The sequence below is a fragment of the Acanthamoeba castellanii genome (genome assembly GCF_000313135.1).
Source record: "Acanthamoeba castellanii str. Neff unplaced genomic scaffold scf7180000084645, whole genome shotgun sequence".
In the NCBI taxonomy this organism is placed as follows: Eukaryota; Discosea; order Longamoebia; family Acanthamoebidae; genus Acanthamoeba; species Acanthamoeba castellanii.
Window position 1 is genome coordinate 465,927 of NW_004457313.1, and position 15,319 is coordinate 481,245.

General features: G+C 58.6%; 7 protein-coding genes across 7 annotated transcripts; 6 read left to right on the forward strand and 1 right to left on the reverse strand.

Moving 5' to 3' along the window:
* Window positions 1-491: 491 nt before the first annotated feature.
* ACA1_093040 (uncharacterized protein) lies at window positions 492-1,027 on the forward strand (the record flags this gene model as incomplete). Its single annotated transcript, XM_004334734.1, has 3 exons — window positions 492-684; window positions 742-852; window positions 909-1,027. The coding sequence occupies 3 exons, from the start codon at window positions 492-494 to the stop codon at window positions 1,025-1,027; spliced, it is 423 nt and encodes a 140-aa protein (XP_004334782.1).
* Window positions 1,028-1,212: 185 nt separating this feature from the next.
* On the forward strand, window positions 1,213-3,669 carry ACA1_093050 (smu1 suppressor, putative; the record flags this gene model as incomplete). Its single annotated transcript, XM_004334735.1, has 12 exons — window positions 1,213-1,238; window positions 1,322-1,388; window positions 1,476-1,619; window positions 1,699-1,903; window positions 2,002-2,189; window positions 2,291-2,431; window positions 2,536-2,759; window positions 2,839-2,932; window positions 3,031-3,052; window positions 3,119-3,231; window positions 3,310-3,465; window positions 3,562-3,669. 12 exons carry the CDS (start codon window positions 1,213-1,215, stop codon window positions 3,667-3,669), a joined length of 1,488 nt encoding a protein of 495 aa, XP_004334783.1.
* Window positions 3,670-4,126: 457 nt separating this feature from the next.
* Window positions 4,127-6,253, forward strand: ACA1_093060 (PAP2 superfamily domain containing protein; the record flags this gene model as incomplete). Its single annotated transcript, XM_004334736.1, has 7 exons — window positions 4,127-4,758; window positions 4,846-4,923; window positions 5,065-5,160; window positions 5,249-5,373; window positions 5,489-5,561; window positions 5,667-5,824; window positions 5,919-6,253. 7 exons carry the CDS (start codon window positions 4,127-4,129, stop codon window positions 6,251-6,253), a joined length of 1,497 nt encoding a protein of 498 aa, XP_004334784.1.
* A 921-nt stretch (window positions 6,254-7,174) lies between these two features.
* Window positions 7,175-9,286, forward strand: ACA1_093070 (uncharacterized protein; the record flags this gene model as incomplete). Its single annotated transcript, XM_004334737.1, has 4 exons — window positions 7,175-7,932; window positions 8,015-8,135; window positions 8,270-8,470; window positions 8,543-9,286. 4 exons carry the CDS (start codon window positions 7,175-7,177, stop codon window positions 9,284-9,286), a joined length of 1,824 nt encoding a protein of 607 aa, XP_004334785.1.
* Window positions 9,287-10,102: 816 nt separating this feature from the next.
* ACA1_093080 (uncharacterized protein) lies at window positions 10,103-11,746 on the forward strand (the record flags this gene model as incomplete). The annotated part of the gene is made up of 5 exons (XM_004334738.1): window positions 10,103-10,222; window positions 10,244-10,740; window positions 10,824-10,944; window positions 11,035-11,235; window positions 11,336-11,746. 5 exons carry the CDS (start codon window positions 10,103-10,105, stop codon window positions 11,744-11,746), a joined length of 1,350 nt encoding a protein of 449 aa, XP_004334786.1.
* A 362-nt stretch (window positions 11,747-12,108) lies between these two features.
* Window positions 12,109-13,690, forward strand: ACA1_093090 (uncharacterized protein; the record flags this gene model as incomplete). Its single annotated transcript, XM_004334739.1, has 9 exons — window positions 12,109-12,160; window positions 12,327-12,405; window positions 12,472-12,649; window positions 12,737-12,835; window positions 12,922-13,031; window positions 13,105-13,181; window positions 13,257-13,342; window positions 13,426-13,497; window positions 13,595-13,690. 9 exons carry the CDS (start codon window positions 12,109-12,111, stop codon window positions 13,688-13,690), a joined length of 849 nt encoding a protein of 282 aa, XP_004334787.1.
* A 64-nt stretch (window positions 13,691-13,754) lies between these two features.
* ACA1_093100 (exostosin family protein) lies at window positions 13,755-15,269 on the reverse strand (the record flags this gene model as incomplete). Its single annotated transcript, XM_004334740.1, has 1 exon — window positions 13,755-15,269. One exon carries the CDS (start codon window positions 15,267-15,269, stop codon window positions 13,755-13,757), a length of 1,515 nt encoding a protein of 504 aa, XP_004334788.1.
* Window positions 15,270-15,319: the final 50 nt, after the last annotated feature.

Consider the following 15,319-nt stretch of genomic DNA (forward strand, 5'->3'; position numbering starts at 1 on the left):
TCGCGAAGAAGCAGCTTTACCTCTAACAACCTCGTTCAGCTATCGCTGGCACCAACAGGTACTTCCTTACCTGTGATCGGGTTAGGGTGTTGAGATGTGGCTCTAAGCTCTACACGCCTGGTAGCATCACCAAAACCTCAAGAAGATCATCGGTAAGTACCTCGCGAGTGAGCGTTGGGCAGAAAGCTCATGGATAACGCCCTTTTTACACAGCCGGTATCAACAGGCTGGCGGAGATGATGAGGGAGCCCTCTTCCTTGCGTAGCGGTGAGTCTTTCCGTATCGAGCCAGGTAGTGCCCTCATTCCCTCGAAATGCGGACTTTCGCTCATGCCTTCACCATATAGACGAGAGCCTCCTCGAAGGAAGCGCGCTAGACAAGCTATCTTCCTCCAGCTTTCGCTACCAAGGTACCACCATACCACTTTACGTGCACGCCAAGCAGGAATTCAACGTCACTTCGTAGAGGATAGTCGTCGAGTTCATCCGATGATGTCGCCGAGCGGAAGCTACACACCGTCAACGAAAGCGGCATCTTTCCACGACCGCGTCATGAGCTTTAAGGACTCGCTCCACTCGCATGAGCTGCGCCAGCTCCTCAGTTCCATCACCATGGACGAATTTCAAGAGCTGAGAGAAGCATCCGCGTCGGTCATTCTGCCTATCGTTGTGGATTGGCTCTACGGTACGCATACCGAACTCTCTGCAGTTACTTCGCCAACTCACAGCTTCTACTCTTCAGACCCGGTCACGCAAAGCCTGGCCCTTGTCTACCTCTGGGAGACCGCTAAGCAGTTCCCAGCGCTGTTTCGCAGAGCGGAGAACAGTCAGCTTATACTCAAGTGCTACTCAGGTGAGCTTAAGCGTTATGGTTGGCTCTCTCACTCGCTTACTGATGCTCTTTCTCAGCTCTGGACGGTGTGAGCAGCTCGGACACATTCTCGCCCGAAGAGATCACTCAAATCCGGGAGTTCATCGCCCTGGCATGCTCCAGAACCACCTCGCCTGCCATGTCTTGGTCTGTCTAAGCCAGACGCGCGACGCATTCTTCGAAACACCCTTCATCATGTTCCGCGCGTAGGAGACAAAAGGCTGAAGCGGTTGCTACCGCCACCTTAAAAAGACAAGAGGTGAAAATTCCCGGCTTTGTTGAACACAAAAAAAGAAGGAAAAAGAAAAAGAAATCAAATCTTCTTCTAGCGAGGTGGCGACGATGAGCGTGCGAGCGGATTCAGGGGAGTACGTTGCAATCTCTGCATTGCACCTTTAATTGCATGTGTACGCATTCATTCCGATTCTCACCCGTTTGTCGTCAAATTCAGTGTCGTCCGGCTAATCTTGCAGTTCCTCAAGGAGCAGTCGCTCTTCAACGCCATGCACACACTTCAGGTAGCCCAAATATTTCTTTATATATTTGATTTTATTGATGAGATAGAACTCTATTCATTTATTGATTCGCGTGGTGCGTGTGCGTAGGAGGAGGCCCAAATATCGCTCAACACGGTAGACAGCATTGAGGCCTTCACCTCAGACGTCACGCACGGTCGTTGGGACTCGGTGCTGCGCACGGTGGGCACATTTGCCCTCCCGCAGCCTCTCGTCATCGATCTCTACGAGCAGGTACGGCCCAGTTTCTTATTCTTCTTCGCATGTGAGTGCGCACGCATGCAGTGAAGTGACGTATCGGTGTGCGACACAGATTGTGATTGAGATGATCGAGTTGAAGGAGAGTGAGACGGCGCGAGCGATGCTGCGCGACACGGCGCCTATGGTGCTCCTCCGCAACAAGGACCCCGAGCGATACCTCAGGCTGCAGCGACTGATCAACAAACCCTTCTTCGATCACCGCGATGCCTACCCCGATGGCTCCAACAGAGAGAAGCGACGTGCCGTCATCGCCAAAGGTGAGTCTGGCCAGCTCATGGCCGTCTGCAAGCGCATGTGTTGACGTGTGGCGTGCGCGCGTGTGTCGTGTTGTGTTATGCGCGTGTGCATGCGTCAGCTCTTGTGGCCGAGGTGCAGGTGGTACCGCCATCGCGCCTGATGGCCCTCATCAATCAGGCGCTCAAGTACCAGCAGCTCCAGGGCCTGCTGCCGCCCGGCTCGGAGCTCGATCTGTTCCGAGGCACCACCGCCGCCCAGCAGGAAGAGGAAGAGACCTTCCCCACGCAGCTCGAGAAGATAATTAAGGTACCCGTCGTATTCTCTACTTGTGTTGAACATTAATTTAATCATTAATTGTAATTGCGATTCGAAATTGTACTTGAATAATGTTATTGCAATTGTTATAGTTCGGAGCCAAGTCGCACGCCGAGGCGGCCGCGTTCTCGCTCGACGGCCAGTCGTTGGTCACGGGAAGCGTGGACGGCTTCATCGAGGTGTGGGACTGGGTCACCGGCAAACTCCGCAAGGACCTCCAGTACCAGGCCGAGGTGCCTCTCTGTTTCTCTCTCTCTCTCTCTCTGAGGAAGATGGTGGTGATGATGAAGCAAATACTGATGGTTCGTATCTTGGCTGTGCTTACTGGGGCGTGCAGGACAAGTTCATGATGCACGCTGAGTCGGTGTTCTGCGTGAACTTCAACAAGGACAGCGAGCTCCTCGTTACGGGCAGCCAGGATGGCCAGGTGAAGGTTTGGCGTATGGCGACGGGCAAGAGCCTGCGCAAGTTCGAAAAGGCCCACGTCGAGGGTGTCACTTGCGTGTGCTTCGCCGACGATTCTTCACACATCCTCTCTGGCTCCTTCGACCACACCATCCGGTATCACACGCACACACGCATCACCGCACACTGTGCAACACATTCTGAAGAGTGCACTCGTTCGTCACGGGCATTGCAGGATTCACGGTCTGAGGTCGGGCAAAACGCTGAAGATCTTCCGAGGCCACTCCTCCTACGTCAACGCTGCCATCTACTCTGAAGATGAAAACTACGTACGACACACACATACACACACACCACCGCACACACACCACCGCACAGGCACGCGCATGACTAACTCTCGCTGTGTGTTGCTTCGCCGCCGATTCAGATCATCTCGGGCAGCAGCGATGGTACGGTGCGCGTGTGGGATGCTAAGACGACGGACTGCCTTCGCTTCTTCTCGCCAAGCGGCGCAGGACGGCACATCACCGAGCTCACCTCCATCCACTCGCTTCTCCTCTCTCCGCTCAATCCCGAGTACATCATCGTCGGCAGCAAATCCAACACCGTCCACCTCATGAACCTGAAGGTAACCCTCTTTCATCATCGTCACCATCACCACCATCACCTTCACCTTCATCTAAACGTTGTTCGTTGTGTCGAGCAGGGCAAGGTGATCAAGTCCTACTTCTCGGGGAAGAAGGACGTGATCTTCCTCAAGTGCATTACAAGCAAGAAGGGCGGCTTTATCTACGCTGTGGGCGAGGACAGGCACCTCTACTGCTTTAACGCCAACACGGGCAATCTTGACTACACTCTGATGGTACGCAGCGCTCGCTTTCATTTTCAAGTGTGCGTGCGGTCGTGCGTGTGTCGTGTCGTGTCGTGTCGTTTCCTCACTTTGCTTCGTTGATTGCAGGACCTGCACGAGAAGGAGGTCATCGGTCTGGCCCACCACCCGCACAAGAACCTCATCGCCACCTTCGCCGACGACGGCCTGCTGAAGCTGTGGAAGGGCGAAAAATGAGTGAGTCCGTCCATGACTCTCTCGCACCACCAAGATCACTCTTTTCCTCCTGTGCGAGTCTGTCGTGCGTGTGTCACTTTTCCTGCTACTTAGGAGAAAAGCGACGGACCAACGGCTGATCATCGAGTCATTTATCCCGCCAATGAGGGAGATTCAGGAATTCGGCGCGGGAAATTGTTTGGCGCCAAGGCGGAAAGCCCCAGGGGCAGGGACGTCTGCAGTACACAGGCTTTGTGGCGGTTGCAGAGTCGGCGCAACAAGAACAGGCTGCTCGCGGCGTTCGTGACATCTCTCGCGGCGTTGGTAGAACAGGAGGTGTGGACAGCAATCAGACTGAATTTCGGCCAGCAGGATAGATTCGATACATCGAGATCGAGATCGATTATTTCGAATAATCTCCATCTTTGTTCTGTAGCCCTCTGGTCTCCTCTCTTTTACCTCTCCTCTGCGCCGCACCATGGATCATTCGAGTGATGCACGAGTGCGCGACTTTGAAGAAGACCTGGACGATGAAATCCATCTCGATAATGCATCCATCAACAATGACACCGTCCTCTCGCTTCCGGCCGCACACAAGCACTTGTCCTCTGCACCACCGAGGCGGAGTCGAGATCGTAAGGGCTGCTACTCGGAGCGATTTCCCGATCGACGCGTCATCTTCCTACTCACGGTGATGCAGCTGATGGGATTCACCTTCCTCTTCCTGGCGGGCCTCGTCGAGAGCGTAGCCATCACCCTCGTGTGGGGCTTCCTGTCTCTCGGACTCTACCTCTTCATCAGATGGGCCAATCATCGCGGCTACAACGACACCTTGAGCGCCGCGGTGGCCCGCGGTCTGCTCATGGGCGCACTGGCCCTGGCCATCCTCTTCTACTACGAGGGCACCCACGGAACGGTACACGAGATGCGCGAGCGCGAGCCCAATCTCAAGCTCTACGACGACGAACTGCTCAGCATGGACCGGTTCATGCTCGGCTGGCTCTTCCCCGACGGACAGCTATCGCTGTGGGCCGACGAAAATCGCTTCATCGGCCCAGAGAGCCTCATCGGACCCCTCCTCACCGAGATCCTTCAAATCTACTACGCCAGGTACCGACCGCGCACAGGTGCCTGCTACGCAGCACGCAACACATCCACACTAACGTCGCCTTCGTGCAGCTTCTTTGGCTGGTGCAGCGTGCTGATCGTGTACGTGGGCCTGTGGGAGTACTTCATCTGCGGCTTCACCGGTGCCCGCACCGACTCCCTTGAGGCGTACGCTGCTTACTATCGCCAGTGTCATCATCTTTATCATCACGCGCCACGCACTCTTCTTCTCGCTCGGGCACTTTTTAGCCTCTGGGTCGGAAGAGTCGACCGACACACTCGCTTACCCACACCCGTCTCTTCTTGCAGAGACGTCGAGGCGCACAACCCGCACAAGTATACGGAGATGCAGGAGATGGGCTCTGCTGAGGACGGTGATGAAAAGGATTCCCCTTCATTCGATGGGTACGGCTCGGCCTCACGCGCGCGCCCGCTCTCTCTCTCTCTCTCTGGCCGGGTATCCTCACCGGGAGTCTCTGCGTTGCGTGCGTAGGGCTACGACGGGGGCCAAAGGACTCGCCAAGACCTACCGCTATCGGTTCTGGAAGTGGACCTTCTGGTTCACCCACGACGCGGCCGTCTGGCGGCGGCTCTTGATGATTATCCTCGCCATTCTCGGTACGCTTCACAGTCCTCTCTGCTTCGCGTTCTCTGTCTCTTGTCTGGCGTGACATGCATGCATGCATACATAACGGAGAACCCCAAGCGATCTCACTGATTGGTTCCACGACAGGCGCGTTTCTGTTGAACTACCTCGTCAGCTTCATGTTCCCGGCCGTGAGCCCGCGCGTTTCACTCAAGCACAGGTACGCATGTGAAATTCATACATGACGTCTCTCCTGCCTCCAGAGCTGTGCGAACTCCTTCTTCGCTCACCCGCCAGCCACTCACGGAAAAACAATGTCGATCAGATTCAAGAACCCGCTGTCTGGGTACTGGTTCAGCGACATCATCCGCGACACGCTGTCGAAGACCGACGAGGGCACCTATGGCTCGTTCCCCTCGGGACACGTCGCCCTCACCTGGGTTCCCTCCATCGTTGCCCTCAAGCTCGGCTATCCCAAATACGGTAAGGCCCTCATGTGCGTGTGTGTGTCGTGTGCGGTGCGTGCGCACACGTCCGCTCACCACTTACGGTGCCGCTTGGGATTGCGCACAACCAGGTTGGAGCTGTCTGGTGGCTGCCGTGCTGATCACCTTCTCGACCCTGTACCTGCGCTACCACTACTTCACCGACGTGGTGTTCGCCATCCCGCTCATCGTCTTCGGCCTCTACTTTGGCGGCATCTACACCATGACGCCCTACAAGCGCGCCGCGCGCCGCGCCTGGCACTGGCTGCGACCCCGCCTGCCCTGCGCGTTCGTGCAGGAGTGGGGCCGCTATCACGACGACGACCTCGTCTTTGCTGGCGACAAGTACGATGATGACGATTACGACGATGAAGTCGACGACGTTCACGACTTTGACGCCAACCAAGCGGAGGAGACGCGGCGATGAGCTTCCTTATGATGCGCGGAAAGCTAGAGAGCCGGACGATGACCAAGAAGGGAAGAAGAAGAAGGGGAAGGAGAAGGAGAAGAGGGAGGCCCGCTGCCTTGTTCAGTGTACCTTGTACAAGATTTTGTTTATTATTATTTATTTTTATTCTTTTAAAACATGTTCCAATCATTCTCAAGGGAAGAAGTACACGCTGCCGCGTGGTGATGAGGGACATACCATACGGGGTGTTAGTGGTCGGAGATAGGATCAACAGTTGTTGTTGTGGGGCCGAGGGCCGCGGAGGGGGCCACTGTGCGGGATCGGAGTGATTGATGACAGAGCCCGCACTGGAGTCCAGCACTGTGGGTTCATGGACTGATGACAACCCGTACAGTGATTGTTGTGGGCTATGTGGGCCGCTATGTAGGATCGGCGTGATTGATGACAGCGCCCGCACATGTGGGTTCAATTGATGACACAACCCGCACACGTGCACAACTGTTGCGGGAGCGCGTTCATTGGACCGGTCTGTAGTTGTCAAAATACAAAACAGCTCAAGAGCTTTGCTGGGCCTTTGTTCCGTTTTGTTTTTGCCCTGCATCAGCCCTCCGACCTAAAGTTGAATCACACCCGCGAGGATATGCAGCAGCGCCCGAGGAAGAAGGTTTGCATCCAATGCCGTCGGGCTCACACCGCCTGTGACGGGTACCGCGTCCCTCATTCATTAAATTGACTAAATTAACCTACTCTCAATCAATGTTTTATAAAATATTATTTATTTCTTCATGTATACATCGATTTTACTGGGCCTATCCCCTTATCATTTATTTATTTATTTATTTATTTCAATATACAAAGGCACTTTGATTTCACGTTTTTCTCGTTGTCTGGTGCTGTCCATCCAGGCAACAGCCCTGCCGCCGATGTATTGGGGCCGGGATGGCCGACCAGTGCTGTCCACCGCCGCCCGGCAGGCCGCGCGGGCGTTACATGACCGGCGGCCTGGCCGGCGCAGGTGGTGCCCCGGGCGCCGCCGTTGCCGGTGCGCCGCCACAGATGCCCAACGTCGGCATGCCCGCCCTGGCGCCCCACGTCATGCCGGCGCAGACCACCTTTGCCTCGGCCTTCGCCTCTTCCGCCGATCCCTCCGCCGCCGCCGCGGGCCTTGCCGACCCCTACGCCCAGCCGCAAGCCAAGAAGCAGCGCAGCGAGCCCAACGGCGGTGCCGGGGCTGGAATGATCGGAGTGCCGCTGCTGTACGACGGCGCGCAGGGTGGTACGACCACGTCGACGTCGACGGCGGCGGAGCTGAGCCAGATCAAGTCGCTGATGTCGATGCTGATCGAGCAGGTGCGCGAGGTCAAGCGCGAGAACGCCGACCTGCGCGAGGAGGTGCTCGATATGCGCATACGCCTGGACGACAACGACGCCATACACAAGCGGCACATGGACGAGCTGCGCCGCGAGGTGGCCGCCGCCGGGCTGAAGGGACCGCGCAAGGGCCGCCGATCGCACGATTCGTCGCCGTCGTCGTCGTCGTCGGCCTTGTCGCTCTCGACCACTACGCTCGCCAACAGCGGTAACACGACGGCCAACGTGCTCGAGTCGGCACTCCAGCGGCAGGCCATCATGACCACCCTGCCCTTCGTCCGGGAGTACAGCGAATATCTGGACTCGTTCGTGCTCAACGACGTCATGTACTCATCATCTCCCATCATCGCCCGTTGCGTGTGTCGTGTGCTTGTCGTGTGCGACACGACTGACATCGCACGCGCGCAGGACGGATGCGTTTGCGGTGTTCTACATGGGGGAGCCCAAGTCAGTCGAGGAGCTCTCCGTCAATCCGCCGGTGTTCGTGCACGCCTCGCCGGCCTGCTGTGCGCTCACCGGATTCACCCAGGTTCGCACCCTTCACCACCGCCCACACCACCACTTGGCGCCGTAGTGCTCACCACCCTTTTCCCCTCTGTGTGTCGTGTGTCGTGTGTCGTGTGTCGTGCGCCGTGTGCGGCGGTGCGTGTGTCGTGTTTGTAGGAGGAGCTGATGGGCAAGCCGATCTTCATGCTCTGCCAGACGGAGAAGGAAATGATCTTCGTCATCCTCACGCGCATCTTCAGCAAGCCCACCAAGCCCACGGGCGAAATCTTCGTCACCACCATGACCTGGGCCACCAAGGACAAGCGCGCCCTCGTCGTGCGCCTGCGCCACCAGATCTTCTACAACAAACAACGACAGGTATCGTTGCGTGTCGTGTCGTGCGCGTGTCGTGTGCGTGTCGTGCTCACATTCCGCAACATTCCACAACAGCCCAAGTGGTATTTTGTGGCGGTGGAGTCGGTGCTGGACGACGACGCGCCGGAGCCGCAGCGGAGCCTGAGCGACATCCTCCACAACCCGAGCGAGCTGCAGCGCTTCAAGAGCCAGTTCTCGGCCTTCTTCGACTCGCTCTACACCACCAAGACCGTCACCACCACCGTCACCACCCTGCACCACGCCGGCCCCGGCGCCCACGCGCTCATGGGCAGCTCCATCCCCGCCGCCTTCCCGCCCTCTTCCTCCACCACATTCTCCGCATTCCCGGCCATGTCGCACCACTTCCCGCACGCCATGATCGGCGCCGCCCAGTACTACCAGCAGCAGCCGCCGCAGCTGGGGCCGGCCTCGTCTGAGGACTACTCGCCGTCGTCCGGGTCGATGTCGGCCTCTTCGTCGTTCGACTCGTCGTCGCCCGATTCCAACCCGCTCGACCCAGCCACCACATCATCGTCGTCGTCGTCGACCTTGTCGTCGATGTCGTCATCGACGCAGGCGTGGAGCAACATCACGCTGGCCGAGCTTTTGGAGGACGACGAGTGCCGAGCCATCCTACAGGAGCAGAAGCGAAAGGCCGCCGAGAGTCACCAGCTCCAGCTCCAACAGCAGCAGCAGCTCAACCAACAACGCGTCAATCTCACCAGCGGCAGCGGCGGAGGGAGCGGCAAGTCGTTGGCCGATCAGAGCCTCGAGGAGCTGCTCGACGAGTTCGTGCCGCGCACTGCCCAGCCCTCCTGAGCCCCCATTTGTTTTATTTGTTTTATTTGTTTTGCTTTTATCTGTTTTCGCTCCCAGTGCGGGCCTGTACACACATACACCACGAGTCGTCAACTTCACCAGACACGGGGACCGCGGGGCAGTCACGTCTCGGCGGGTAGATCATTCCGGCGGTAAGATCCGGCGGTACTTGCCGGTAGAGGTTGCATTCCACACATAACTCATGCTTTCACTCGGCCAGTGAAGCGCAAACGTTGTGCACAATGATGGATCCCTCCGAACCCACAAAGATGAAAAAGAAGAGGGTGTGCCTGCCCTGCCGAATGGCGCACTCTGCCTGCGACGGGTTCGCTCAACCCCCCCCCTCTCGCATTCGTTCTTCTCCCGTACTGCGTCGCTTTCGTTGTTTTTCTGAAGGCGCGGGGGGGGGCATCCAGGCAAGACCCGTGCCGCCGGTGCGTGGCGGCGGACACCCCAGGCCAGTGCCTGCCGGCGCCCTCGCGCAAGCGGGGCCGTCCCGCCATGGGCCTTTTTGTCAATGACGCCAAGGCCGACGTCAGCAACCCCTTCAACAGCCTCACGAACTTTGACCTCACCTTCACGCGGCCTCCCTCTTCTTTCTTTTCTTCTTCCACTTCTTCTTCTTCTTTCTTTTCTTCTTCTTCTTCTTCTTCATCCGATGGATCATCGTCCTCTTCTCCACTCCAGTTCGAGCCACAGCTTCAACACACATCGTCACACCATCAACACCATCAACACCTTCAACAACTTCAACAACTTCAACACCAACACCAACAGGCGCCGACGCAAGCCACCAGCGCCGCCGCCGCAGCGGTGATGAACGACACCATCGGCGGCCAGGCCAAGAGGCAGCGGGCGTCAGCGTTGGTGGACTCGGCGGAAGCCCAGGCCCAGGCCCAGGCCGGGCGGGTCGACGGGGGGTTCGTCGGGCCGCTGGTGTTGCTGCTGGTCGAGCAGGTGCGCGAGGTCAAGCGCGAGAACGCGAGCCTGCGGGACGAACTGACCCAGCTGACCACCCACCGCGTGCGCGCGTTGGAGGACGACAACCGCCGGCTCCACGCCGAGCTGCTCCGTCTGCGCAGCGTCGTCGACGATCTTCAATCGCTACGCAACAACCACCAACCGCCGAACTCACAGCTACAGCTCTATCTCAACCCCGCCTTCATAACATCATCATCACCGTCGCCGCCGTCGCCGTCTTCGTTTTTCAACCCGTCGTTGTCGTTGTCGTCGTCGTCATTGCTGTCGCCTTCGTTTTTGTCGTCGTCGGACCTCGGGCCGCTGTCGGCGCGTGGCGCCGGTGGTGGGTGGGCTCCCAATCGGGGCGGTCGGCCTACTTGGGCGGGACTGCTGGGCATGCCCGCGTTCCGACCCCTCGCGAAGCGCGCGCTTCCGTTCCTCGACGACTACGCCGGCGAACTCGCCACCCGGCCCTGCGTCTTCGATGACGTCTTGTACGCACCACGCCACATCGCTCACATAACTCGCATTCCTCGCTTATACCGTGTGTGTTGTGTGTGTCGCGTGTGTGCTGCAGCAATGACATCTACGCGGTGTTTGACATGAGAGAACCGGCCGATCCACAGGAACTGTGCGTGAACTCACCGATCTTCACCTATGCATCCCCGGGCTACTGCGCCGTCACCGGATACGAGATGGTGTGTGTGTGTGTGTGCGCGTGTGTGTGTATGTGTGTGCGTGTGTGCGTGTGCGTGTGTTGGTCGATTTACCTAAGTGTGCGCGTTCAGGAAGAGCTCGTGGGCAAGCCCATCCAGACGATCTCGCGCACAGACAAGGAAACGCTCTTCATCGTTCTCGTGAATATCTTCGCCAAGCCCCCCTCGCCCGTGGGCGATTTGTGGGCCACCGTGCAGACGTGGCAGCACAAGAACGGCACTCCGCTCATGCTTCGCCTGCGTCACCAGCTCTTCTACAACCAGCTATGGCAGGTTCGCTCCCCTCGTTCATTGTCTTGTGGTGCGTGTGCGGTGGTGCGTGTGCGTGTGCGTGGGCGTGCGATGATATTTACATCAACTACGTTAGCCGAAGTGGTTGGTGCTGGTGACGGAGTCGGTGCTGGAAAGCCCGCACCTCCAGCCGCAGAACGACATTCTTCACACGCCCGACGAGTTCCAGCGCTTCCGCACCCGCTTCCCGGCCTTCTTCGACTCGCTCTTCACCACCAGCACCCGGACCGCCAGGCTCAAGGCCGCCGGCTCCACCACCACCAGCCTTGGTCGGCCGCTGTCGGCTTCGTTCGGCGTTGAGCAGTGGTTCACTGCGCCGCTACCCAGCGGAGGCGTGACCGGCGCCACCATCCGGGAGCTCGATGACGACAGTGCCGACACGCCCCCGCCGCAGGCCGTGGCGCCGGCGGAGGTCACGGGCGACTACCAGTTGGGCGACATCCTCAGCATCCTTGACTCGCCGCGCGCTCCCTTCTCCCCCTTCTCCACCTGATCAGCTTCTGGCACCTTCCCTGGACCACTGCAACGCACTTTCGGAGTTGTATCACTACACTTTTTGCTCAGTAGCGAAGCCAAAGCAACACCTACAAACACACCACACCAGCCCTGCGTACGAAGCAAACATGTTGAGGGAGGCTGCCGTGTGTGGCATTGTGTTCCTGTTGGTTTTGGGCCTGGCAGCCCTGTTCACACGCCACCCTATTCCTCCTTTCGCTGCCGGGTAAGTGAAGTTGCACCTTTGCTTGTCGGCCGACCAACAAAGGTGATCATTCACTATCACCATCTTCTAACGCTCTGCACAACAGAGATGGCCCCGCAACCACGCCCCGCGCTTCCCTGGGTCCTTCACCGCGCATGGACCCTGAGTACCTCGTCCTTCTGCGAGACCACCTAACCGGCCCACTCCGTACTACCTCCGCCGCCCTTCTTCTTCTTCTTCAAGTTAGTGTTCTTCTGCCCCTGAACTGCTCATATTGCGTGGCTCACCCGTCGTTGTACTACTCGGTTCACTGGATGCCCGAAAGTCGAGCTGCAGGTGGCCACGTTGCGTTCGGTTGTTGATGCGTGTAAAGACGGCAGCCAGCTGAGGCATGTCTACGCCATCGATCACGACCAGAACTCACACGTGCTCCTCTTCCATCTCTCCACAACGTACGCGCAATGACTGCTTTCTACTTCACCATCATCTTCATGCCCTCTCATCCCTCCCCCCCAAAGGGCGCTTCGCAAGATGAGGGCGCACCCCTACGTCGCCCTGGTCGAGGCTAAGCAGGGTGCCACCGACCTGCCCAAGGTGTGCAACAGTCCCACCGACAACAACTTGTCCACCCGCCTGCAGTGCTCAGGGAAGGAGATCGCCGTTTCTGCCCGCTTCATCGACATCGCTGTGGAGCAGGTGGGTGAACACCGAACGCTCGGTCTCGCTTGTGGTCGAAAGGGAGTGGCGGTGTTGTGAACTGAGGTGGTCGCTTGTTGTGATCAGCCGAACGCGGGAGGGAGGCGCACTGTGACGCTTCTGGAGTACAAGGGCGGGTTCTACATCGCCTTGCCCACCGACAACCCGAGTGTCTCCACCTACAAGGTACACTACTGCACACACACACGAGAACAACGTTGGCCAACGTAGGAAAAACTCATGAAGTGATCGGTTGTTGGTCTTGTAAACAGTGTCCGACGCGCCTCCAAGGCACCATGTCCGACATCGTGACCACGTGGTTCGCCATTCGGTTCAATCCCCAAGACTTGACCGTCAACACGGGCGACTACACCTTTGTCACGTACGTGTGTCGCACTCCTGGCTACCTTCGTGCGTGAAAACATGTTCACCACATACGGTGCCGATGCTATCAGGAGCACCGGATACAACACGCACCACAAGGACATGGGTCCTGATGCAGCTACACATGTCCCCTTCGCTACCTGTTTTGGTGCCTTCTTCCCCCCTTGTCCCCCCCAACCTTTTTGAGGTCTAATCCACTGAATTGACCACTTCCCCACAACAGGCTGTGAGGCGTCGCAAAGGGACGACGGCAGAGCAGTGGTGGACCTGCACGGCACCCCGTTCGTGGTCCTCGACAACCAGTTCAAAGTGCGTCTGACCACCTTACCTCTCTTTCACTTGATTTCTGGTGTCATCCAACTCTCTTCTTCTTCTTCCTGGGAAACTGACAGTTCGCTGGCTACTTCGCCTACGGGACGTGGACCTATTCGAACAACGCCCAATTGGTTGACCTCACCGGCGGGGTACCAGCTTCGCCCTCCATCCTCTCGTGTGGTTACAACACAAACAGAAAGCCTCATTATTCCGACGAATGTGTGTGCTTGGGGGGGGGGCATGCAGGGCTACTGTGGCTGGACGGCCCCGTTGGCGGCTGCGGACAACGAGAACATGGCGTGCAACGGCGGCTGGCACCTCCAGCTTGGCCTTCTTCTTTAGAGACAAGAAGAAGGACATTTGATCACGATCTACAAGAGATCGCACTTCTTTACCTCGCCACGAGCTAGAAGAACAAGACGGCTTTCAGGTGGTCGATCTGGCTCACCAAATCGTCGATGGTCCGCCTTCGCGACGGTGTGTTGGGTCCGGGTATGCCGTCGATCACCCGTTTGCGGGCCTCGAGCAGGGCCGACTCCACCAGGAGCGACCCCTCGCCCCAGAACCCGCTTCGGTCGTCGTCGCCTGCCACCGGGCTGTCCCAGTCCGCGTCCCACGGGTCGGCTCGACCCGTGCCGAAGAAGAACCGGCGCCGGTACTTGATCACGTTGGCCCGCATGAACCGCTGGAGCTCCACATCATCGGCCAGCCGTCGCATCTGCTCCTGGATCAGTTGTTTATTCATGAAGCTGGGGACGTCGGCGGTGTCGTTGGTGGTGGTGGCGTTGGTGGTAGCGGGGCCGCCAGGCTCCTCGGGGGCGAAGATGACCATCTCGTGCCAAGGCAGCTGGTCGACGAAGGGCAGGTGCCACCGGTCGGAGAAGAGGATCGGGATGCAGCCGCCGGCGAGCATGTTGAACAGGGCGCGGGTGGTGGGCGTGTGGCCCCGGGCCACGGCGCAGAACACGGACTGAGTGATCTGCTCGACGTAGTACGTGTGCGGCACGGTGGCGCCAAACATGGGGCCGAGCGCCTCGGTGAGCCCCCCGGCGGGGTCGGTGAAGAGGTCCTTGATCTGGAGGCGCAGGTTGGGCTCGGTGGCGATCTTGAGAGTGTCCCAGTGGGCCGCGAACATGTAGGGCCGGGGCTTGTTCATCAAGTAGTCATCGGGCAGCGTGTAGAGGAAGGAGGCCGACGAGCAGTAGGGCATGGAGATGTCCTTTACCGCATCGGGCAGTGGCAGACTGGCCGGCTCGCCAAAGCTGTCGCCCTTCCTCTTCACCCCGTTGTGTAGGATGGTGGCGCTCTTGAAGACGGCGCCGAGGTGGTCGGAGTTCTGGTTGGACTGCTGGTGGATGAGGAACTGCCGAGGCTGGGCCTGGTAGCGCGGCCCCCACTCGCTGGACTCGAGTAGCCACTTCTCTGTATCGTTGGCGGCCTGGGCGATGCACCAGGGCCACACGGGAACGATGTAGAGCGATGCTTGAGTCCGGTCGAAGGTGCGGTAGGGCGACCGTCGTAGCAGGGAGGTGAAGAGCTGCTCGCCGCCCATGTCCTCGGGCGCCTTGGCTGGCGGCCAGTCGTGGCCTCCCTTGTTGGTCTCGTTGCAGAGGTGGTTGTGCGAGGCCATGAAGGAGGTGATGATGTAGAAGGTCACGTTGGCCAGTTCCGCCCGCAGGGTAGTGGGGTCTTCGCGGTAGGGGCCTGCAGGCGTGGCGTCGAGGCGGTGGACGACATGGACAGAACCACTGCGTGCATGATCAGCTGCTGGCCTGGGACAGTCTGGAGGGTCGAGGCCGAAGAAGAGGCCAAGGGTAAGGTAGAACAGTGCTGAGGCTACGAGGAGGATGCCCAACAGCGCTTGGAAGCCAGCCAGTTGACCGGAGTAGCTTTGTGAGGAGCTTAGGCCCACTAGTGGCATTGCTTGCTCACTCAGGCTGTTGTGGTGCAAAGAGACATGTTTCCTTTTCC